General features: G+C 44.6%; 1 protein-coding gene across 12 annotated transcripts in view; it reads left to right on the top strand.

Moving 5' to 3' along the window:
* The window catches only part of RALGPS1 (Ral GEF with PH domain and SH3 binding motif 1), a 306,693-nt gene that overhangs the window by 112,961 nt on the left and 167,637 nt on the right, over positions 1–26,095 (top strand). For all 12 annotated transcript variants that reach the window (XR_002732590.1, XM_023217125.1, XM_023217126.2 and 9 more), the window contains exons 6-7: positions 15,521–15,610; positions 18,947–19,039. Coding sequence is in view for 11 of the 12 variants with exons in the window: in XM_023217125.1 (XP_023072893.1) it covers positions 15,521–15,610; positions 18,947–19,039 (183 nt within the window). In the remaining variant the exon portion in view is untranslated. The remainder of the gene's footprint in view (positions 1–15,520; positions 15,611–18,946; positions 19,040–26,095) is intronic.

Below are 26,095 nucleotides of genomic sequence, written 5' to 3'. Positions count from 1 at the left end.
TTGTACCCTATACTCCGTGTGGTCCTTTATTAGTTTGTCCTCATATTGTATCACTCTGTAGTCTCCACCCTCCTTGCCGGCCTGGGAGCCCCATGAGCATGTCTGTCTTGTTCATTACTGTGTCCCCCACCACCTTGCCCAATGTCAGGTCTGTCGTAGACCCTCATTAACTATGTATGGAACGAATAGATGAGGTGCTCAGGAAGTACTTTAAATTGAATTTTCTTGAATTCCTGATGGCCTGATCCCTGGCCCTGCACTACTTTAAACTGACTTGGTCCGACCAGAACCTGTGCTCCAGGTATGAAGATCTGGAATGATGATTGGAGACTTGGATCAACTGAGGGAGGTAGGGTGTCTTATTTCTCAGCCAGACCTGCATGATCCTCAGGAGAAGGCACACAAACCAAAGCCCCAAATTGTACTGTTGACAGATTTCCTTCATTCTTATTTTTATGGTTTCAAATGAGGCCAGTGACCTAGAGATTGCTAGTATGTATGACTGGCCCTCTGGGTGATGGGGCCTGGATTCCCTTTGGGCCCTCTCTCCAGCTGGGCCTTCTCTCTCGGAAATGCTTGATCTTGTGCATCACTGTTGCTCAACCCTCTCCAGGCTTCTCCACCCTTGACCTTCCACCCCAAGTCCAGCGGGATCCTCAGAGAGGCACCAGCTTGTAGTTTGAAGATTGAGGCTGGAATTAGCATTATTATTATTTGATGAGATGTAGTAGGAACCAAGAAAGACCTAGGTGCATCTGGAGTAGGGGCTGCACACTGTTTGTTTTGAAAAGAGAAGTTCCAAAGTCTTATGCTTCTTTTTTCTTTGTTTTGAAAAATCATCTCTTTTCAACTGAGCTAAAAAAAAAAAAAACAAAAAACAAAAAACACACAAGTGTGAGAATTTTGTCAGGGGATTCATAGTTTCCTTAAAACTATTTGACTGGGAGCCAACTTAGTCCCTACCTCTGACCAGCCACAGAGCTCCCAGAGGAGGGGCAGCTGGGGGCTCTGATGTAATCTGCTTTGCACGCGGATGCCAGGTCAACTTGGCAAAGGCGGTGTAGCTTGTTCTGTGAACAATTGTGTTGTGTCCAGCTCAGACCAAGTGATGAAATGAGCCAGAAGCAAAGTCACATTTTTTTCAAACAATGCTCTGGGAAATGGTCTTCCTGCTGGCCCATCAGCCAGTCAGAGAGCCAGCAGCTCCTGGACATAGCCCTGGTAGCTCTGGTTTGAAAACTGGCCAGAGGCCAGGCCTGGTCAGCCATTGGGGCTGCCTTCTTTGGGATGAACTTGTTGGCATCCCTTCCTGGCAGAGCTTTTATGTGTAAGAACAAGACTCATTAGACTCCAAATAAAAGAAAGCAGGTCACTTACCTGTCTGAGCCCCAGCTTTCTTTTCTGTAACTGAGAATAATAGTAGTGCTCTCGTTGCACAGTTGTTGTGAAGAATAAATGGAATATGAAGAGCTTTAGCACAATGTCTGGCATGTAGTAAGCATCCAAATGTTTTGGGAGAAGAAAAGAGAAATATTAAGATCAGCTGATTGGGAGGAGGTTGTCAGGGGATTTGAGGCTTCTTATGGCCAGACACCCGGTGGCTAGTGCTTGCCTGCTTCTTCATGGGATCTGAGTCCCTTGGGATTTGCTCATAGAATGGCAGAGATGGAAGAGTTTGGCCAAGTTCACTAAAGGTCTTTTATGAGCCAGGCCTATGTCACAGCCCCAAGGAATACACCATGTAGCACAGAAGTTCTCAGTCTTTTTTGGGTCTTGGGTTCTTTTGAGAATCTGACAGTATCACGTATGAATGTTCCCCCAGAAAACTGCACAGATATACAAATTTGCATTTAATTTTAGGGTGTTCACTGCCTTCCTGAAGTTTATGTGTGGACATTTATGGGTCTGTGGACAATAGGCTGAGAATCTGTGTCTCAGGGAATCCAACAGGCCTGGGTGTGAGTCTTATCGTGACAACTCATTAGCCGTATGATCTTGGGTTGGCTTTTGGCCTCTCTCAGCCTCATAAGCCTCATTTATAAAACAGGAAGAATCATTTCAAGTGGTTTTTGAAGACTAAACAAGGATCATGAATATAAATGGGTTACCCCAGTACTTGACACTTAGTAAACATTCCACGTAAGGTTAAACAAAGGGGCAGAGTAGTGGGAGCTATGAGCTGAAAGGAAGGTTAAGACCAGACCAGCAGGCTTGGGCCTAAGTGCAAGGTTGGGCTTGTATCACAAAGATGCTGAAATTTTTGGAAAAGGTGAAGAGGGAATTGGGAGAAACATGGTTCTAGTCTAGGCTGTGCTGCTAACTTGCTTTAAGGCCCCTCCTCTCTTTGGGTCTCAGGACCTTTTTATATTCATGGAGATTGGACAGGGCCAAATGTTCCCAGCTTTTCTCATGGACACATTTTATAGTTCCTAATGACTGAAACGCCAGCTCAAACTCAGGTAAGCACAAAAGAGAGCTTCATGGCTTATATATAATAACTAAGTCTAGGGAGATACTGACTTCAAATACTGCTGAATCTAGGCAGTGGGGACAGTACTATCTGAACTCGGTCTTGCCCTCTCCACCTCTAGGTTCTGCTTTCCTCTGAGCTGGTTCCACCTCAGGTAGCCTCCCCCTGTGGTTGCAGGATGGCTAGCAACAATTCCAGGCTTGTATCATATTCCAAGGGCAACCTCAGGAGAAAAGACCTGCTGCTTTTTCAGTAGCTCTATCTGATGCCCTGGAATTGAGACTTAGTGGCTCAGATTGCCCTGGCTTGTGACCCGTCTTGTTTGTTATGATCTAATCACTCTGACCAGGAAGACATGAAGCTCTGATTGGCCAGGTCTTGGAAACAGGCCTTCCTATGGAGGAGAGGCAGTAGGCCTAGACCACATGGACTGAGAATGGAGAACGGGTATTTCTGGAAGGAAGAAGCTAAGAATGAGGGCCAGAAAGGAAGACAGGTAGTTATCATAGACCTTCTTTTCTCTTTTACTCTTCCAGTCTGTTCTGAGCTTTCTCCCCAATCCATACTGTTGATACCTTGTCACTCTCAAGTCCTGTCTGCCCTCTGAAGTCCCATGCTCACGAGCCTAGTCACTGAATGTTTCTGCTTCCTCTTGGCTTTAATCAAAACTATTTTTAAAACATGTATTGAGCACTTATGCTGAACTTATTGAGTCAGATACTATGCTAAGCATTTTACCCGTGCTATCATACATGCTATTTTACAGTTATTTCATGGATAAAGAAACAGAGGCTCTGCAAAGTGAAACAACTTGCTCAAATTTACATAGCTGGTGAATTCATCTGCTTTAAGGGGCCTTTTGTTTTTTTTTCCGAACACTTTTCTAATAGAACCTTCTGCTTTTCCAAACCTAATTTATCACAGGACTGGGAGACAATGTTACCTTTCTCCTGTCTTCCAAATGCTATCTCTAAACAGTTATTCTTTCCTCATTGTGTAATGCTGCCTTTTATGTGACTCTCATTACTCTAGTTATATTCATTTGTTTATTCAGTAGTCATTGACTGGATATGGTTCAGGGGGTCAACAATAAACAAGTTGTCACCCTTGCCATTGTCAGCTCATAGTCGAGTGTAGGAGGCAAACATGATGGAGGCGATTCCAGTCCAGGGGAGTCCGTGCTAGGATGGGGAAACCAGAGGAGAGGCATGTGCAGGAGCAAGGGAGGCCAGAGTGGGGTCTGTTCCTTCAATCTGTGTGAGGGATTGGAGATGTAAACTGGCTGGGCACAAGAAAATATTAGAAGACAAAATGACAGCTCTTGGTGATTGATTGGATATGGAGGGAAATGACAGAGAAGAGTAAAAGAGAGTCCTCTTTGGGTGTTTGGGTAGTCCCATCCTTGAGACAATGAACACAAAGGAGCAGCAGTTTTGAGAGCTGGAGATGAGTTAGGTTTGGACATGTGGAATAAAGTATGCAGGAGGTCATTGGATATTTGAGTCTGGAAGTCGGGGAAAGGTCCAACCTGGAGATACAAATATTGGAGTCATCTGCATTTGAAGGCCTGGGGTCAGTGAAATCATCCAAGGAGAAACAGAGGCCCAAGTGAGTACCTGAGGATTGCTGACATTTAAGGGATGGGCGGAGGAGAGGAGGCCATACAGAAGGCAGAGAGAGAGCATCCTGGGAGCAGAACACTTGGTGATATGGAAAGGGCAGTATCTGGAAATCAGTGTTTCAGAAATGAGGGAATGCTACAGAATGAGTCATCCAAGACAGGGCTAAAAAAGAGTCCTTTGAATTTAGCAGCAAGGGCAGTTTTGCAGGGATGTAGCAGGTTGAGTGGTAGATGTGAGGCAACGAAGAGAGCAGGTGTAAGTGTTTCTTACAACCTTGGCTCCAAGGGGAGTTGAGAAGGGAGTGGCTGGAGAGTGGAGTCAAAGAAGTCCTGGGAGGTGGTTGCATGTTTTTTTGTTATTTGAAGTGAGCAGAACCTTAGGGATGTGGAGGAGCCAGTGGACCTGGAAAAGTTAAAGATGAGGAAAGAGAGGAAGTACTTTTAAAGTCTCAGAAAAGGTGGAAGAAGCCAAGACCTGGGTGCCTTTTCAATGTAAGAGATGAGTCAGCAGAAAGGAAAGGGGCAGATGTAGACCCATTTGTTGGTGCAATACAAGCAGAGTTATGGCTTTTCTTCATCAGTGAAATGGGAGGGAAAGGGGGAAGGAGTGGGGCGAGAAGATTGATGAGTTTGGGGAAAGCTTGAAAAAAGCTATGTCACAGGAAAGGAGAGAGAGTTGGCGCTGGAAATACAGCAAGACTCTTGGGCAGTGATGGTGGCCCGGATGAAATGGACATTGTGGTTTTCTAAGTGGCCCTGGTGCATGTGGGTGGTAGGTGGTTTTCTCTGGTTGCACTTCTCAGCCTAGGAGCAGGTGCACGGAAGAGCATATGGTTAGACCCATCCCCTTAGGGGTTGGCAAAGCAGATTTTTTGGAAGGATCAAGATGCAAGGGAAGTTAAACTAGTGGCAAAGAAAAGGCTGAAGTAGGCCAGGTGTGGTGGCTAGCACCTGGAATTCCAGCACTTTGGGAGGCCAAGGCAGGTGGATCATCTGAGGTCAGAAGTTCAAGACCAACCTGGCCTAGATGGCAAAACCCCATCTCTACTAAAAATACAAAAATTAGCTGGGCGTGGTGGTGCACACCTGCAGTCCAAGCTACTTGGGAGGCTGAGGCAGGAGAATCACTTGGGGAGATTGCAGTGAGCCTAGATCACACCACTGCACTCCAGCCTGGGGGACACAGTAACGCTCTGTCTCAAAAGAAAAAAGGCTAAAGTGACAAATGATAGGGGATTTGTCTGCTTAAGAGGAAAAGGATTCCAAGAAAAAGGGCTGCCAGGGAATCCAGGACATGGTAAGAGGAAAGGTCTGTCGCAGTGGGGGTCAAGGAGAGAGTAAGGACTAGAATATTTAAAGATTGTGGCACCAGATGGAACCAAAGTTTTCTGACGTAGAGCAGGTCTGGGAAATCAAGAAGAAGGAGGTGACTTAGGTGGTAGGGAGGTGTAGTTGCTAAAGTTGAAGTGCTCAACGGATCCAAGGCCAGGGTCATTTGCAGTGATGTTGAAGTTGCCCAAGGAAGAAGGGGGCAGGATTGGTATGTAGAGGAAGATAGCAATCCAGATCCTGATCTGTTTACCATCTCTACCATGGAATCACAAACATGTAGCCTTTTCACATGGATGTTTTTCGCTTAGCGATATGTAGTTAACATGGATGAATTTACTTTATATGTTTTGACAGCTCTTTTGTATGTGTGTATTCCATTGTATGCATGGTTTGTTCATCCATTCAGCTACTGAAGGACATCTCGGTTGCTTAGTTACTTCCAGTTTTGACAACTATGAATAAAGCTGCTACAAACATTTGTGTGTGTGTGTGTGTGTGTGTGTGTGTGTGTGTGTGTGTGTACTAGAGTTTTCTTTCTTTTTTTTCCCCGAGGCAGAGTCTTGCTCTGTCGCCCAGGCTGGAGTGCAGTGGCACGATCTTGGATCACTGCAACCTCTGCCTCCCGGATTTAAGCGATTCTCCTACCTTAGCTTCTGAAATAGCTAGGATTACAGGTGCATGCCACCACACCCAGCTAATTTTTGTATTTTTAGTAGAGATGGGGTTTCATCATGTTCACCAGGTTGGTGTCGAACTCCTGACCTCGTGATCTGCCCACCTTGGCCTCCCAAAGTACTGGGATTCCAGGTGTGAGCCACTGCACCTGGCCAGGTTTTCAAATCAGCTGGGTACATACCTAGGAGCACAAGCTAGATTGTGTCTGTCCCATTTTGTATTCTCACCAGCAATGAATGAGTGTGTGGTTTCAATCCTTGCCAGCAATTGATATTGTCAGCTATTTTGTGTTTTAGGCATTCTAATATGTGTATAGTAATCTTGCTTTTCTCAGCTTTTTCCAGGTCATTCTTGGACAGTTAAGTCTGGTTCTGGGTGCCTCATATGAGGGGTGAGGGTGGGAATTATCACACAGGAGTGGCATAAGTATTACAGCGACTAGAAGAGTAGGGGAAAGAAAACATGTTATACAGGGATGAGTGGAGGATCTGTGAGTGAGAAGACTCAGAGAGAAGGTCATCAAGGTTTTCAAGCAATTGAGGAGTTCTTAATGGGGAAGTGGGATTACACATAATCTATGGGGCCTGGTCAATAAGTTCAGGGCCCAAGGGATGGAAATGGGGAGGCAGTTGGCCGTCTCCTAATATAAGGAAGTTTCTTAACCATGAAGGCTCAGGCAGAGACCAGACAAGGGCTTTACTACTGTAGAACACCATCCAGCTGTCAGGGCAGGGAGTAGGTGGGACCTCTGCAATTCTTTCAAACTCTTGGTTTCTAAGAAAACTGTGAATGGGCTTATGAGAAATTTGTGGCAAAAGTAGATTTTTCTTAAGAAATAATAGTATTCTTGGCCAGGCGCGGTGGCTCAAGCCTGTAATCCCAGCACTTTGGGAGGCCGAGACGGGTGAATCACGAGGTCAGGAGATCGAGACCATCCTGGTTCACGCGGTGAAACCCCGTCTCTACTAAAAAATACAAAAAACTAGCCGGGCGAGGTGGCGGGCGCCTGTAGTCCCAGCTACTCGGGAGGCTGAGGCAGGAGAATGGCGTGAACCCGGGAGGCGGAGCTTGCAGTGAGCTGAGATCCGGCCACTGCACCCCAGCCTGGACGACAGAGCAAGACTCCGTCTCAAAAAAAAAAAAAAAAGAAATAATAGTATTCTTAAACTTGGATTTTTCTTGTTTTTCTTTGTTTTATTCTTTGATTATTTTTATTCATGGTTGGTTAACTGAATAAAGTTGTGTCCATAGCTATTCTGTTTTTTTATAATTCCACTGTGGCATTTCCCAGATATCATAGTCCTCAGTAGTTAAATGCCAGTGCTACCTGTACCACTATAACAATAATTGTGTTAATAATAGCTTATGTGTATTAAAGGTTTATTAGCACCATGACCCACTGGGGATATACTCCAGGTATGTTTGGCTCCTTCAGCAATTGGAAATCAATTAATGTAGCCCACTGTAAAATAGGCTAGGGTAGAAAAATCATATTATTATATCATTTGACCTGAAAAAGCATCTGACAAAGTCCAGTAGTCATTCATAATTAAAAAAAAAAAAAAAAAAAACTCAACCAATTAGGAATAGAACAGAGCTTCTTCAACTTGATAAAGAACATCTACAAAAGTCCTTCAGCCAACATCATGCATAATGGTAAGACACTGAATACTTGAATACTTTCCCCCTAAGATTGGGAACAAGGCAAGGATGTGCTCTCTTACCCATTTTGTGCAACGTCTTACTGCAAGCCCTGGCTAGTGCAGTAAGACAAGAAAATAAATAAAATGTATACAGATTGGAAAGGAGGAAGTAAAACAACCTTTATACATAGGTGACATGATTGTCTAGGTAGAAAATTCCAAAGAAATCTCCAAAACTACTCCTTGAACAAAGAAGTGAGTAAGCAGAGTTGCAAGACACAGGCCAGTATGCAAAAGTCAGTTGATTTCATCTAGACTAGCAATGAGGAACTGCAATTTGAAGTTAACAAACAATACCATTTACAATATCACCAAAACAGCAACAACAACAAAAAAAAAACCACACAACAAAAACAGGTATACCTCTAACAAAATATGTACAGGTTCTGTTAATGTACAAAAACTCATTTTTTGAGTTTTGAAACCTCAAAAACTGAAAAAAGAAATCAAACTAGAGCTAAATAAATAGAGAAATATTCCATCTTCATGGAGTGGAAGACTCAATAGTGTTAAGATGTCAGTTCTTCCTAACTCGATCAATAGATTCAGTGCAATCCCAATCAAAGTCCTAGAAAGCTGTTTTACAAATATCAGCACAATACCGAAAAAGAACAAAATTGGAGGGCTCACTCTACCTGACTTCAGCACTTACTGTAAAGCTACAGTTATCAAGACAGCATGGTATTGGCGACAGAATTGACCCCGTACGTAGGTCGATGGAGCCAATAAATAGACCTACAGAAATATGGTCAGCTGATCTTGGAGAAAGGACAAGTGGTGCTGGAAGAATTTAAATATTTGTGTGTATATGTAAAAAAAAAAAAAAAAAAAAAAACCTAGACACAGACCTTAGACCTTTCCTAAAAATTAATTGAAAATGGATCATAGGCCTAAATGTAAAAGACAAAACTGTAAAACTTTTAGGAGAAAACATAGAAGAAAACCTGTATGACCTTGGATTTATTAATGAGTTATCAGATAAAACACCAAAAGTACAATTCATGAAGAAAAAACAAGTTGGGACTTTATGAAAATTAAATTTTTTCACTCTGCAAAACACATGGTAAAGAGAATTAAAAGACAACACAGATTGGGAGAAAATATTTGCAAAATACATATCTGATAAAGGTCTTGTATCCAAAATATACTCTTGAAACTCAACAATAAGAAAACAGCCCAATTAAAAAATGGTCAAATATCCGAAGAAACCTCACCAAAGAAGATATGCAGATGGCAAATAAACATATGACAAGATGCTCAACATTATTTATCATTAGGGAAATACAAAACACTACATACCTATTAGAATGTCTAAATAAAACAAACAAAAAACCCTGATAACATCAGTTGCCGTCAAAGATCTGAAGCAACACAAACTCTTACTCATAGCTGGTGGGAATGCAAAATGAGACACTCAGTCCAGCAACTGCATTCCTAGGTATTTACCTAGCTGATCTGAAAACTTATATCCACACACAAAAAACAGCACACAAATGTTTATAGCACCTTTATTCATAGTTGTTGAAAATCAGAAGTGGCCAAGATATCATCCTTCAGTAGGTAAGGTAAATGGATAATGAACCATGGTAAATCCATACAATGGAATAGTATTCATCCAAAAAAGAGAAAAGGAGCTATCAAGTCATGTAAAGACATGGATGAACCTTTTTTTTTCTTTTTTCTTTTTTTGAGACAGAGTTTAGCTCTTGTTCCCCAGGCTGGAGTGCAGTGGCGTGATCTCAGCTCACCACATCCTCCACCTCCTGGGTTCAAGCGATTCTCCTGCCCCAGCCTCCTGAGTAGCTGGGATTATAGGCATACGCCACCATACCCGGCTAATTTTGTGTTTTTAATACAGATGGGGTTTCTCCATGTTGGTCAGGCTGGTCTGTAACTCCTGACCTCAGGTGATCCGCCCGCCTCAGCCTCCTAAAGTGCAGGATTACAGGCGTGATCCACCATGCCCAGCCTGAATATTTAAAAAAATAATAATTTCAGCTTTTATTTTAGATTCAGAGTACATATGCATCTTTGTTACATGAGTGTATTGCATGATGCTGAGGTTTTGGGGTATGAATGATCTTGTCACCCAGGTAGTGAGCGTAGTACCCAATAGGTAGTTTCTGAGCCTTTGCCCCCTCTCTCTCCTTCCTCTCATAGTCCCCAGTGTCTGTTGTTCCCATCTTTTTGTTATGGATGAATCTTAAGTGCATATTGCTAAATAAAAAAAGCCAGTCTTGAAAGGTTACACATGGAGGATTCCTTTTCTCTTTTCTTCCTCCTCCTGAATCATTATTGTTGGTTTATTACAGAGCAAAGAAGATGTTCTTGCTAGCAAAAAATCAAGTTATCAACATGATTATACTTTTACATTTATATTTCCTTTTTTGACATTCTGGAAAAGGTAAAGCTATAGAGATGATGATAAACAACTCAGTGTTTGTCAGGGCTTTGGAAAGGGGAGAGGGCTAAATAGGTGAAGCCTGGGTTTTTTTTTTGTTTTTTTTTTAAAGTCAGTGAAACTATATGATATTATCATAATGGATACATGACATAGTGCATTTGTGAACTTTATAGCACCAAGAGGAAACCTTTTTTTTTTTTTGGTGGAGTCTAACTCTGTCGCCCAGGCTGGAGTGCAGTGGTGCGATCTCGGCTCACTGCAAGCTCCATCTCCCAGGTTCATGCCATTCTCCTGCCTCAGCCTCCGGAGTAGCTGGGACTACAGGCAACCCCAACCATGCCTGGCTAATTTTTTTGTGCTTTTAGTAGATAACAGGATTTTACCGTGTTAGCCAGGATGGTCTCGATCTCCTGACCTCCTGATCCACCCACCTCGGCCTCCCAAAGTACTGGGATTACAGGTGTGGGCCACCGCGCCCCAGCCCTTGAAACCTTAATATATACAAATTTTTTAAATTCAACTTGAGGGATCTTATAACGTAACAACATGTAACAAAATGTTACATGTTGTTACAGATAATGTTACAAAATGATACAGCAGAATGTAACAAAAGAATCTATTATAAATGTATGAACAACCTCACTGAGGAGGGGGAGAGAAAACATTGCTGGCCTAAGTAAATTGGTAATAGAATGGAGCCTATAAGACTAAAGACAAAGGAACTACGTATAAGCATCATACTCTATTTGATAAAGTTGTTTCCCAAGGGGGACAGGTAACAATTCTGAAACCATTATCCTTGTATACTGGAATCAAACAATATAAGAAATGGATGAATATAAGAGAGCATAAGGAAATGAGTGGCAGATGGTGGGAACCAATCTCACTGTTGGAGTGGGAAATTACAGATAAGCTAGGTGTGAGGAGGCTAGAACGATCCATGTGGTAATGGATTACAGTTGGAGACATCAGTATGAACTCATGTGTAACTTAATGCAGATGTAGATGGTTACATATAGAAATCTTTATAGATGTGTGTATAGGCATGGGTTAGTACGCACGCGCGCGCACACACACACACACACACACACACACACACATTTCTTGGCTCCGCCAGCTGAGAGGACCCAGAAACGATGATATCCCAGTAGCAACAAGCATACTTCATACCTGTTTTGTGCTAATCTTGGTTTCTAATACTGTTACTTGGTAAAAGGAACCAATGTTCCTTGGAGAAATGACTAATTTTAAGACTAAGGCAAGAAATATAGAATACGAGCCTGTTGCGTATTATATTGCCAGAACGTAAGAAAATGCTCAAACTAATAAACAAAAACAATACAGGGGTTATGTCAAAGGGATGCAGGAGCCAACTGAAAGAACTCTGGAAGGCTAAAGCTGGAACAACTTCAGCAGCATGTAATAACAGTATTGGGTTGTAACCCAAAGTGTAAAATAAATATTCACAAGTCTATACTGATAGAAATAAATGCGGGAGAATCGACAAATCTCTTATGCAGAAGAATTTCAAATAATCTATGTAGATTAGACCTCAAGAAGGTAGAATGTAACTTCCCACTCATTAAATATTGGCTGAGCTTACTGACTTCCTTTCAGAGTTTGAGGTGGTAGTGTAAATTGCATAACCAGTTACCTATCAATGGGCTTTTAAAAATTGTAGATAGTGCTTCAGTGAAAGCTTGTATGTATGTGTTTCTATATTTCTGTATTTTTATAAGGTAAATATTCTAGGGAGACTATACCTTAAACATCTTGAAAGATATGTTCAAGTTGTTCTTCAAAATGTTATTGATTTCCATTCCTCCAAACAGTGCATAAGAGTACCAATGTCTACATGCTCTTGGTACAATATATGACTCACAACATGTATTTTTATTTGATACACAAAGAGTTTTTGTCAATCAATAATAAGAAAAAAACCTGCTTGGGTGACATAGTGAGACCCCATCCATACAAAAAAAAAAAAAAAAAAAAAACCAGTGTGGTGATGCGTGCCTGTAGTCTCAGCTACTTGACAGGCTGAGGTGGGAGGATACTTGAGCCCAGGAGTTTGAGGTTGGAAGGAAAGATGTCCCAGTAAAAAGATAGTTCTCCGTAAGGACCTGCATAGGCAATTCAGAAGGCAAATAGTACAAATGACCTATAAATATTTGGAACAAAAAATGTTAACTGAGAAAAAGCAAAACAAACAAACAAACAAAAAACACCTGAATAGTCATGAAAGAAATGTGAAATTGAAACTGTGAAATACCATTTTTTTCCACTGAATTAGTTAAAAAAAAATGATAGTAACTGGTATTGGCCTGTGTATGGCAACATGGATCTGCTTCAACTTGTTGAGGAGTAATCAAATAGACCTTTTGGAGGCCATGTTTTTTTACATATACTTTTGAAAACAGGTACACACACTTTTATTCACTCCACTTTACAGGACTTTATCTGAGGACCTTAATAAAAAGTGTACAAACATCTGTATAAAGATGTTCATCTCAGCATTATTACAACAAAATTAGAAATAACCTATTCAACAGTAGAGGATTATTTAAGAAAATGATGATACTTCTCTATGATGAAATACTTGGAAGCTGCTAAAAATTGTAGAGGAATATTCACTTATAAAAATTCTTGTGATATATAATTAATATACAGCAGTTTAGTTTTAAAAGACAAACATGTTCTATATAGAGAAAAAGAAGATGGTCGGGCACAGTGGCTCATGCCTGTAATCCCAGCACTTTGGGAGGCCGACGCAGGCAGATCACTTGAGGTCAGGAGTTCAAGACCAGCCTGGCCAATATGGTGAAACCCCCATCTCTACTAAAAATACAAAAATTAGCTAGGTGTGGTGGCGCATGCCTGTAATCCCAGCTACTAAGGAGGCTGAGGCAGGAGAATCCCTTGAACCCAGGTAGCGGAGGTTGCAGTGAGCGAAGATCGTGCCACTGCACTCCAGCCTCGGTGACAGAGTGAGACGCCCTCTCAAAAAAAAGAAAAATAAAAAGAAAGACCAGAAGGACGCATACCACAGTGTTTATGATGTTGATCTATATGTGAGACTGAAATTTCTTTCGTTTTGTACTTATCTCTGTTTTCCTTGTTTTCTGCATCAAACTTCTGAAGTTAAAAGCTTAAGTTTTCTTTTCTTAAGTCGTTAGAAAAGAGAATAAAATAAAAAGTGTTTTAAACTATGCTGATTCTACCTTTGTAATGTCTTCCTTATCTCCTTCTTCTTTCCATCTCCTTTGGCATGGCCCTGGCTCAGACCTCCTCATATCTCACTGAGATCATTGCATCAGTTTTCTAATGGGTATCTCTATCCTTCCAAAGGATCTCATCTATCACCCTGCTCAGAAGCCTCTGAAAGTCCCTGTGTAGAAGAGTGTTTTAGTTCCTTCCTCTCACCTTGTTGCACCAGTCCTACCCTCCCCACCACACACCCAATCTGGTCTTTTTCTCTCTCTCCACCCTCATCCTCATTCATGACCCCCACCCACAGTACTCCTGCAACACCAGTGCTCTCAGCCTACCCAGCCATCCCTGGTCATGGAACATATAGCCACATTTCAGTCTTCTCTTCTTTAAAGTCACCCATCTTTCAAGGCCTGTCTTCTTCGAGAAGCCTTCCTCTATCATTATTACCTCCCTCATACTTTGGTTTACTGTTTGAACTTCTTCCATGGCCATGATTACCAGCTGCCTTGTAATATAGTGATTCTTTAAGGATTCTGCCTCCTCCTTTGGTCACCTCAATTTCAGGAAGGTCTGGACTCCCAGTGCCTGGAACCCGCACACAGAAGGGGCTTCATGGAACTCTGCTGAATCGAGTTGTTGACTCAGAGTTGCCTCTGCACAATGTGTACTGCAGCTCCAGAGTCAATGCTTCCGTGTTCCATAATATGCCTTAAACATATGATTCTCTGACATGCAGGAATCGGTTAAATTGTACATGTAAACTATCACACTTGAGTGTGATAATGTGGCATAAAAATGTAAGGTTTATGGGCACCCCATTTGGTATTTAGAAAAACTTTTTTCTGTACCTGGCTAGTAAATATTTGAGTCTGAACTTAATTGTGGGCAATTCCTTGGAAAAAATGATTCTGTGGAAACCCAGTCATGTCCTGGAGGCAACCACAGATAATTACACTGAGAAAACATTTCTATAATACTCCTGCTTAACATAAAAAGCACATTGTTGATTCTTGGTTTCTCTTTCTTTGCTTTCTGTTTGAAAAGTGATGGTATTTCAATAACGATAATACATTTTATTGCAGCAGTAAGCTTGTTTTATTAGCTCTGGAATATCCTTAAGTGTATTTTTCCCTGTAAAGTTTAGGGGTTTTAGATGCCTTGCCTTCCTTTTAATTCTCCCTATGCCCCGTGCTTTGCCTGGCTCTCCACCTTTCTTTGTAGTGCTGTCATTGCACTCTTGGGCATCCGTGTTTCACATAGAACTGTTGTTACAGAAGTGAAACATAAACAGGAAGAGCTAGCCACTTCCCAGCATTTCTTGGCATGAGTCTCTTCCGTTGCATTGAGGTGCCATGTGAGTCAGCTCCACTCTGGTAGATGACTTTCCTGTTCCACCATCAGACACAGGGCTTCGGGCTGTTGCAGTATGTGAGAGGTCAAGCATGAATGGGTTTCTGAACCAAAGCTACCAGCATACCCTTTTTGGTGCATGCTGTCTCCAGGAAAACATGCCCTGTAACCTGCATTGCTTTATGGAACTTGAAAAGGGATTCTTCCACTTCCGTATCATTCACGTTATGGGATGGGCCTCTCCTGAAAAATTAAATTTGTTAAAATTGTGCAAATATTGATGAATCCTCCTCATCTTAGGGCTGGCTGGGGATATGGACCTCACAAGTGGTCCTGCCAATGTATATGTCCGTTTGGCTATGTGTCCATCTGTCCCTCCATCCACCCATCATCCATGATCTCCCCACAACTGGGATCCTTCTGGGCAGGAATTCAGTCTGATTCATCTCAGGATTCCCAGCAGCTCTTCTCAAGACTTGTGTCATGGAGGCCCAACTCTCCCCAGATGATGAGGAAAGTGCTGCTTTCTCTTGGCCACTACAGGGTGCACTGGAGACAGGATGCTGAAAACACAGCCCATTTGCAGGGTTGGGTGCTGTAGAGGAACTCTTTAACTCATGTGACCCCAGGCTATCCTCTCCCAGTTTCCTGACCTCTTGGAAATCCCATAACAGTGGTGGGCATGGGTGACATGGGTGGTCCAGCAATTAACAACTTTTCTGGTGTGTATGTGTGTGTATTTGACTCTACAGGTCAGTTTTTGGGTTGTACGAGAAATTCTAACAGCACAGACTTTAAAAATAAGGGCAGAAATCCTCAGCCATTTTGTGAAAATAGCCAAGGTAAGCTTTTTATTATTATTTTTCCTTCCTTTTCCTTTTCTCTCCCACACCTCCTCCTCAAAAATATGTTTCCTCAGTACTTCGGGAGCTGCTTTGCTGTGGGCCTGCTGGGCAGAGTTCAAACAGGGTGCTGTGGCTTGACTTCCCCAGGCAGAGCCAGCTGTTAGACTTGCCTGGGTGCTCACCAGCCCCCTAGCACCTTGTGTGCAAATTGGCAGCATGCCCCCATACCCTATAATGTTGGCAGCCAGCCCTTCTCCTTACCTGGGCTTTCACAGTCTCTCCACAAGGCAGGACCCACAGGCTGTCCCTGGAATCCATTCATTCTCCTACTTTAGATTTAGCCAGTTCTGGGGGTTGATGGATTTTAGTTAGTGTCAATGCTCAATGCTTGTGATATCATCACATCCTGCACAATATTGTCAGCAGTCAGCAGACCCCACCCACCTCCCACTGAGCTTCAGGTCTGGGCCAAATGACCCTGCAGCCCCCGATGCCCACCTCCTGCCCCCTGGCCTGATAGGTTCTGTCCTTGTTGGGCATCACCTTTTCCCTCCTCTTCCCTTATCTCTAGGAATGCTGTGCCATCCCGTGGGCCTTCCTGGACCACTCATGCCCAGCAGCTCCTCCCCATACACTGGTTTCAACCACCCAGGCTTGCCTGACTCTCGGCTGCAGCATTGTGCTGGGTGTTTCGCTGCTTGCTTCATGTATGCATGTGTTGTCTTCCCACCCAGGTCCTAGGAAAGCTGCCCTTTACAGAGGCCCCTTATGAGCCAGGCACCATGCTATGGTCAGCTGCTTTACTGACCTGGTAATATTCAGTGCTCATATGATTATAATTCCATTTGCAGAGGAAGGAGAGCTTAGAGAGGTGAAGTGTCTGTGCTCAGGGCCCCCCCCCCCCGCCCCCCCATGGCCAGTCAGTAGCGGGGCAGGAATTGGAGTCATGCCTCTGTGCCTTCAGGGAAGCTGCTCTGCTGGCCTCATGGGCAGGTTAAGTGCATCATCTATTTATGTTAAGAGCAGTGGCCACATTTACTTCCTTTTTTTTTTTTTTTTTTTTGAGACAGAGTCTTGCTCTGTTGCCCAGGCTGGAGTGCAGTGGCGTGATCTCGGCCTTCCGGGTTCACGCCATTCTCCTGCCTTAGCCTCCCGAGTATCTGGGACTACAGGCGTCCGCCACCACACCCGGCTAATTTTTTGTAGTTTTAGCAGAGATGTGGTTTCACCATGTTAGCCAGGACGGTCTCGATCTCCTGACCTGGTGATCCGCCTGAACTTGGCCTCCCAAAGTGCTGGGATTACAGGCGTGAGCCACTGCGCCCAGCCCACATTTACTTCCTGTGCATTCTCCTGAAGTACTTGGAACTGGTGCTGGGCTTAATAATATTTGTTGCTGTCAATCAGTTCTGTGCTGGGCCACAAGAGAAAGTAGGATGTGGTTCCAGTCCTCCTTGGCTGTCAGTTTGGAAATGTGTTTATGGGGCCCACCCATGGAATCCAAAATGATCCCTCCTTAATCTCTGCCATTTTCTGTGTGGCAGACTGTCATGCTGGCTCTGTGCCCTGGGTCTTTCCTTGTGCAAGCCCCTTCCTTTCTCTGGGCCTTGGTTTTCCCATCTATAAAATGAAAGGGGTGGGTTAGATAATTTCCATAGCCCTTTCAGCTCTAAAAAGAAGTTCTGTGACAGGCGTAGCAATGCAGATACATGGAATGAAATTCAGTTCACTTAGAGAATCTATTCTTTTTTTTTTTTAAGACGGAGTCTCTCTCTGTTGCCCAGGCTGGAGTGCAGTGGCCGGATCTCAGCTCACTGCAAGCTCCACCTCCCGGGTTCCCGCCATTCTCCTGCCTCAGCCTCCCAAGTAGCTGGGACTACAGGCGCCCGCCACCTCGCCCGGCTAGTTTTTTTGTATTTTTAGTAGAGACGGGGTTTCACCGTGTTAGGCAGGATGGTCTCGATCTCCTGACCTCATGATCTGCCCGTCTCGGCCTCCCAAAGTGCTGGGATTACAGGGTTGAGCCACCACGCCCGGCCTAGAGAATCTATTCTTACACACAGGAAACAATTAGAGAATGTTACGAGATGTATGAAATGAAATAGCTCATGTGTTGAGAGAGAAATTTCCAAGCAGGAATAGAGCTGTGAGGACTGAGTATAAGGGCTTTTCCTTTCTTTATGCATTTCACTAGGCCCTACAATGTGCTGGGCACTGTACTGGGTATGAGAGACACGGTGGTAGATAAAACTTTGTCTCTGCTCTCAGGAAACAGCCAGGGTGAGAGAGAGGCAAGTACAATCCAGTGTGCTACGGATACGCATGGACTTCTTTGGGGACACGGTCAGGAAAGACATATTAGAGGAAGGGGCACCTGAGCTTGGAAATACTTAAGTGACAGGGGTGGGAAAAGACAAGGCTGAGACTCACATTGTACTGAGCTCCTGCCCTGGGACCAGCCACTGGTCTAGGCAGTTGATATGCACTGTCTCATGTGGCAGAAGTGTCGTGATTGCCTTCCGCACTTTAAGTATGAGGACACCAAGGCTCAGAAGGATTAGGTAACTTGCTGAAGGACACACAAGTAGTGGGAGCTGGGATTGGAACCAGGTCTTCTGGTTCCATAGAGCCTGCCTAATAACCCAAACTTCACTGTCTCCCAAGAATGAGAAACGGCACCCCCGTCCTGTTAGCAAGTTTCCGGTAGCATAAAACCAGGAACAGAGCAGTTGCATTTTTCTGCACTTACACTCGGCTGTGTCTCATTCTGTTTCCCTCCATAGTAAGAAACTTGTCTGAGACTGAATTGAATCCAAATGTTCTCGCTAATTTGGGGTCTGGTTCAAAGGAACATGGTCAAGTGATGGGGAAGCCCGAGCACTGCCTTCCCAGCTGAGAGGGATTATGCAGATTATTGGTACCATCTTTCCTCGGCCTCTGTCTCCTTCTGGTGTTAAGATAATCATAGAAGACCCACATTGATGCTGCTGGCACAGTTGGGGTTTTAGTTTACAAAAGCCTGCTGGGACAGTATTCAGATTTGTCTAAAAAAAGACGTAATGCACATTATCAAACCTTACCCCGTGCCACGTTTCTGTCCAGACTAGTCAGCTTATGAAATTTTGCACATGTTTTAGATGCAGACTCACCTTTTGACAATTTGAGAGGAAAAAAAGCATATGGTTTCTATGAACTCCTTAGAACTATGTTTTCTACATGAGATATTTTTAAGTGTAATTGAATTTTATAAATATGACATTTGGTAACACTTGAAAATGTTTTTGTTCTGTTGTTTATAGCAGCAAAATAATCTATTCCATATCTTTTTTTCAGAAACTTCTAGAACTCAACAACCTTCATTCTCTCATGTCTGTGGTGTCAGCATTACAAAGTGCTCCCATCTTCAGACTGACAAAAACCTGGGCTGTAAGTTAATCTCCTTGAGTCTGTCTGATTTCGGCTATCATTTCATTGGTGAAATTCTTTATTCCACAAGCCCCAGCCTTTCTCTTACTGTCTATACTTTGTCAATGACAGAGTTACTATGAGTTGATGACAGTTCTGTAGGCATCCTCACTCCATCAGTGACCCCATCCCCATTTTGGCACCAGGGAATGATGAAGGTGCTGACGTGGCTGGGGTCAGAATCCCCCAGAGTGGATCTTCTTGGACACCACCACGTCATGTGTGATGACCGGGTCAGCAGCGTGACTTCTGCCCTCCACTTGGCTGGAATTTTTCTCTGGCAGGCTCCAAACTGCCCTTGGGAAGGTCTCTGGGCTGATGGTTCGCAGCTGCCCTGGGTCACTAGCCATACTGCTAAGTTTCCCTGGAGAAACCTGTGACCCCCGTGTAGGAAAAAACGGATTTTTTTCCTAAGGCCCTGGATAATTTCAGCTCAGAGGTGGAGTCTGATAGTTACATAATTCAGTCTGTAGGAAAGTTTTTCTGCTGTAAAAATACTCAAAAAATATCTCAGACCTCTTTATCCTCCTTCTCTTGGCATAGTGCCTGACATGGGGGAAGTAATTGCTATCTCCATAGCTCATTAGCATTCACCTCCTGGCCTGCCTGATCTGGGGTCTCTCACAGCCACACAGCGCAAACCTTTCAAGACCTGTTTATATCCCATGGAACTGACAGAAACTGTATGGAATTGTCAGATGTGCTTCTGCAACTCATTTCCGAACTTCTTTCTGCCAGTTCGTGGGACTGGGCTCTGTTTCCTACTTGGCTGGTTCAAGGGCCTTTAAAATACTCAGGGATTATGTTGTAGGTGATCGAAAATGAGCCTTATTTCTTTAAATTGCCGTTTTCCATAGATCTAGTCCTCGCAAAGTAGAGTGAGAAGTTTTAGCCCAGTGTCAGAAAACTGGGTTTGCATTCAGATGCCATTCAGAGCATGACTTCTGTGCGACTCGTTTTCTCGTATCAACTCGGGGAGGTTGGTGTAGATTCTTGGTTTTCCATCAGTGCTTCGTGGAGTCCCAGGGGTTCCTTAGAGTTGCCTTGGGCGCCACCAGGGGCTGAGATTGTGGAGAGATGCTGCCAAGCAGGCGGTTCGGGCACTATTTCCACCAGAGCAGCTCTGTTTGTATCAGTTTTATGTACTGGACTTTTGGGTGAATTTCAACTGAGCAATGGCTTTGGAGGTCAAAAGCAAGTTTGGAAGCCACCGGTCTTAGCAGTTGCTGCCAGCCCTGTGATTCCAAGTCATTCTGACCAGTAAGGCTTTTTTTTCAAAAGTTGCTTGGAGATTTCTTTTTAAAATGAATTTTCCATCACTTAGATGCTGTTATTGTTTCTTGGATTGCTGGGAGCTATGTGAGGACCCAGAGGGATGATTTTTGAATCTTCTCATGATGCCTAGACTTTACTGTCAATAATATTGTAACTCTCAACAATCCCTATAAGCTATACAGTTGGTGGAGGCAGAGATAGTTAGCACAGAGGGCTAGGGTGTCTAAGGGTCTTGCGCAGAGATATGGTCCACTCAGTGATAGGGCCAGGCCCATGGATGAAGCTGTGGTGTCCTCCAGGGGATGCTGTGTCCTGCCAGGACAGTGGGCAGCAGCAGGTCACAGCAGTACCCAGGACCACTCTGTTAGGCTTGACAGGCCCTGCTCAAGGTGGCTGGGTCTTCACTCCTGTTGATGCTTCTTTGCTGTAATGAAAATAAACCTCCAGGCCAGGTGCAGTGACTCACTCCTATAATCCCAGTACTTTGGGAAGCTGGGGGTGGGAGGATCGCTTAAGGCCAGGAGTTTAAGACCAGCCTAGACAACATAGCAAGACCTCATCTTTGCAAAAATTCACAGAATTAGCTGGGCATGGTAGTGTGCACGGTAGTGTGCACCTGTGTCACAGCTACGCAGGAGACTGAGTCAGGAAGATCCCTTGAGCCCAGGAACTCAAGGCAGCAGTAAGTTATGATTATGCTACTACCCTCCAGCTTGGGTGACAGAGTAAGACCCCATCTCTAAAAAAGAGAGAGAGATTGAGAGAGAGAGAGAGGGGAAACTTCCTTGGGGAGCCTGGAATGGAATTTGCACCCAGGACCCTTTCAAAGGCACGGGCATATTCACCTAGCTCCCTTCCAGGCCATCTGGGTCATGTTCTTCCTCACACATATGCCAAGATAAAAACATGTGGCAGGCACTGCCCTAAATGCTCACTCTTTCTTTCTTTCTGTCTCTCTCTCTGTCTCTCTCTCTCTCTCTTTCTTTCTTTCTCTCTTTCTCTCTCTCTTTCTTTATCTTTCTTTCTCTCTTTCTTTCTCTCTTTCTCCTTCCTTCCTTCCTTCCTTCCTTCCTTCCTTCTGTCCATCCATCCTTCCTTCTGTCGTCTCACTCTGTCACCAAGCTGGAGTGCAGTGGCCTGAACACAGCATACTGCAGCCTCAGCCTCTTGGGCTCAAGCAGTCCTTCTACCTCAGCCTCCTGAGTAACTGGGACTACAGGCCACACCACATCCAACTAATTTTTAAGTTTTTTGTAGAGATGGTGCCTTGCTATGTTGCCCAGGCTGGTCTCAAACTTCTGGGCTCAAGCAGTCCTCCTGCCTCAGCCTCCCAAACTGTTAGGATTATAGGTGTCAGCCATTATACCTGGCCCCTAAACACTTTATGTATATTAACCATTTTGTTCTGACAGCTGCCCATTGAGATAGGCACTGTTACTATTGTCATTTATAGATGAGGAAACAGACACAGAATGGTAGAATGGTTTATGCAGGGTCCCACAGCTAAGTGGCAGGGCTAGGATCACACCTAAGCAGCCTGGCTCCAGAATCCATGCTCTTAACCACTGTACCCTACTCAACAAAAAAGACAATTCCAGCCTACCCCCTGTCACCCAAAACAAGAGAGGGGTCTTATTTTTTTAATTTTTGTTTTTGTTTTCCCTTTTGTACCATAAGTATTGCATTAGGAACTTGGAAAATAAGATTGGTAGACTACCGGTACCTCCCGGGCATTTGGGTCTGTCTTGGCTGTGGCTGCTGCTGGCCTGGCACCTGGTTGCTGGCGTGCAGCAGAAAGAGCAGTCAGAGGAGGGCCTGTCAGGGAGGAGACATGCAGCCAGTGAGCCAGAGAGCTGCGGCAGGACTTTGAAGGCTGCCTTACAAACGCCTTCTGGCCACGCATTCCTTGGATTGTTTATACCATGGCTTCTGTTGCTCCTCTACTTCCCTTGGTTGGTTCCTGTCTTTGCACCTCAGTGGGCATTTAGCTGGTGGGGAAGAGGAAGATGCCAGGGAGCTAAGATTACATGTCACCAAAGAGCAGGAGACTCAGGGCAACAACATGTCCCTGTTCCTATTCTGAGAAACCTCCCTATTGTGTCCTAAGGGTGAGCCAGGGCTTTTTTTTTGGTTACAGAGAGCCACTTACCAGGGCAAAAGGTGGGTAGATGCAGCATCCTAGGAAATGAGAATGGCAACTGCCACAATATTGTGTCAGGGAGATAGGAGGTGAAACACACTGTGTGGATTACAACATGAGGTCTCCAAGGTCACTTGTGGGGTAGCTGCTTGTTTTTGGTGAACCCACTATTCAGCCTTTGTTTTAGATCAGACTCTTACCTCTTACTCATGTGTCTTGTTAATCCAAGGACTACGGTTGGTTGGCATAGAGCATTTAGGAAACAGAGGGGGCCAAACTCATCATCTTTTTATTTCATCCAAATCACCCCCATCCCCAGTGGAATGGCAGACTCCACTGTCTGTATTCTTGATGCACCTGTCTGATAACAGCACGCAGGGTGGAGCATGCACCGACTCTGCAGTTTTGTTTATAGGTCTGCCACCCCCTTTGACTGCATGCCTCGTTGATGATGTTGATTTTTCTCTGTATCCTTGGTGCCCAGCCACTATACATTTGTTGTTTGAATTGTATGTGTTGTCCTGAGTTGCATTGCATCTTTCTTTTGCTATTAATTTCTGGTATGAGATTGCCATAGAAATGTTGCCCAAAGAGAGCTGTTTCCTCTCTGCTCACTTGTCCTTTGAGTTGGAACTGGTGAGGCCTCATGTGCCACAGAGTAGAGAGGTGCAGGTGGCACTGGAGGAACCAACCATAACATCCCCAAAGGTCAGTGCTGTGATAGTTTTTGTTTTGCAGAGGAGGAAAACTGAGGTTTGAAGAGGTAGAATGACTTGTTCAAGATCCAGAGCTAGTGAGTGACAGAACCAGCATGACACAGCCTTGTCCTGCTGGAATCCACAGTCCATCTTCTTGGCGGGTGTGTTGGATGGCTTGCTAATGGTAAGAACCTATGAGAGAATCAGGCTGGGCACAGGGCAGGGACAAATAGACACACTGCTTTGGAAATGGGGCTAGAGAAATGCAGCTAGCACACAGGGCCCGGGGACAGGGCAGGCCAGCTCTCTGTGCCGTCCCTGTGGGTTGCACTGAAAGCCTGAATATCTGGGAAACCTGGTGGAAGGGAGTTACAGGTGTGGCAGGATACCTGTTACTTGGCCACATCGTGGATGACCTCCAGAGAGTTGGTCATTAAGCTAGGGCGGGGCGTCCTCTTGGCCTCTCCATGGGTGGCTGCTAAGTGCTAGCTGCTGGGTGAGCTAGACAGGACAGACTGACACTGAACATAGGCCTGTACACAGTAGGCCCTTAATAAATGCTGTCTGCATACACAAACAGGAAGGCTACCATAGCTGGCCTGGAAGAATGCAGATGGGGAATGATTTACCCCAACACTGCGACGACTTTGGAATATTGGCTCCCTTAAAACCATGAAACCTGAGCAGGAAGGTGTAGCAGCCAATTCTGATTTCCTGAGTACACATCACCATGTGGCTCTTATTCATTCTGCAAATCAAACATTTCTCAAATGTCAGGTTCTGAAGCCGTAGTCAAGGCCCTGTCCTCATGGGCTTTCATGTTACTCAGGGAGAATAAACATGTGCCTAGTCTGGCTGGCACAAGACGTGATCAATAAATGTTTATTGAATACATGAAGTGATCAGCAGGGAGCTGTCAAATTGGAAGAAAAGCGATGCAGAATACATGACAGAGAATGACCGAGTATCTGCTTTAGTGTGGCATTAGGGAGGGCCTCACTTCCCTAACGTCATGCTGAAGTACAGGCGTAACGTACATTCAGCCATGTACTTTCAATCAAGGCCTGAATGACAAAAAGGAACCAGTCATGCCAAGATGAGGGGATGAGCATCCCAGACAGAGGAGATGGCTGGTGCAAAGCCCTGCACAGGAATCAGCTTGATGTGAACAAGGAACTCAGAGGTCAGTGTGGCCAGAGCTCAGCGTGCCAGGAGGAGATGGATGTACGAGGCAGTGGCTGGGCAGCGGGGCCAATCATGTTGGGCTGAAAGCCTGGGAGAGGAGTTAGGTTCTGTTCCAAGTGCAGTGAAGGATTTCAAACAGGAGACGGACACAATCTGGCTTCCAGTTGCTCTTTGGTTTTTGTGTTTTTAATTACTGTTGCTACTGTGAAAAATAAATTGGGTGGGGGATGGGGACCAAGAGTGGAAACTGGGAGCCTACTCAGGAGGTTAGGGCAGAATTCAGGAGCAAGGGGATGTTGGCAGGATCAGGGTGTGGCTGGGGATATTAGAACAGCAGGCTGATACTGGATATGCTGGGGAGAGCTGACAGGTTGTGTGCTGGATGAGATGTCGAGATGAGGAGAAGAGAATGAGGGGTGAGTCCTAGGTTTTGGGCTTGAGCAACTGAGAAGCTGATGAAACTTTTTCTTTGATTAGAGTGATCTCAAGAGGAGACTGACTGCTTTGTGAGTGATCTAGGGGTATGGAATTCCTAGAGTATGGATGAGTCACTCATTACAGTAATTACAGTCAGGTGCTAGACACGCCATGTGTGCGCATGTGCGTAAACACACACACCACATGTGTGCACACATATGTACATGCTCTTCTTGCTCTGTGCATGTTCCCAGAGTGATTCACTCTTTCCTACTGAATTGATCCAAAGAGTTTGACTCATTTGCCGCAGCATTGTGAAAACTGAAGTTCTTGAAAGGCAGGTCAGGAGGCCTGGTCTGGAGGGTGGTGACCTGGGAGGGGAACGATCCTGGGAATGGGGCTCTCAGTCCTAGATATCTGGGGACACAGTCATTGAGCTGTGCAATTCAGAGAATCTCTCCTTGTACTAAAAGAACTAAGGCCACTTGGCAAATATCACAGGACAGCAGATGTGTGACATTCACATACTTTGGAATTCAAAGTCCTTCATCCAGGAAGTGCCCTTTGCCCCACTTTGTCTGACGCAGTGCCTCAGTGGTAGCCACCCTCTGCTGTTGTTGAGAAGGTGGTGATAGGCCTGAGCTGCTTTTTGGAGGCATTTCTGAGCATTTGATCAGGTGGGAGGTGAGTCAGGTGAGGCGATAAGGAGATGGATGCAGAGGAAACCAACATTTGCAGCCTTCACTCACACATCCTCATCATTCCTCATAGTCTGGCTTGGAACTGCTTCTCAGAAGTTCTCAGTCAGATCTGCTGACATTTGCACCCTCATCTTCCTTGACATTGCTACAACATTGGACACTGTTCATAACTCCCATCTTGAAAAATCTCTTTTCCCTTGGCTTAATTTTCTTCCTCTTGACTCCTTTTGTTTCTGTGGATGTGGATCTTCTGCAAGGCGGTGACCTCTCCACCTTCCCTGATCTATTTGCCATCCCTTGGTGGTCTCATCCACTTGGGGAGCTTCAGGTGTCACCTGCTGTACCCCAGTGATGGCTGGCTTTTCAGTTACAGCCCTGATCTCTCTCCTGTACCCTAGAACCCTGTTCCAGCTGTCTGCTGTGTAGAGCCCTCTGCTTGCATGTTCCTTTGACAGCTCGCACTTGGCATGTCTGAAATCAAACTTTGGTTTCCAGGAAGATGATGGTGAGTGCCAGAAGACTCTCTTAACAGACTGTGTTTTAGGCTCTTAGGCAATATGGTAGACTGAGAAATAAGCCTCTCCCTCCCAGTCTCCTGCTT

This window comes from Piliocolobus tephrosceles, chromosome 14 (genome assembly GCF_002776525.5).
Source record: "Piliocolobus tephrosceles isolate RC106 chromosome 14, ASM277652v3, whole genome shotgun sequence".
Classification (NCBI taxonomy): Eukaryota; Metazoa; Chordata; class Mammalia; order Primates; family Cercopithecidae; genus Piliocolobus; species Piliocolobus tephrosceles.
This window is presented reverse-complemented; position numbering and strand designations above follow the sequence as displayed.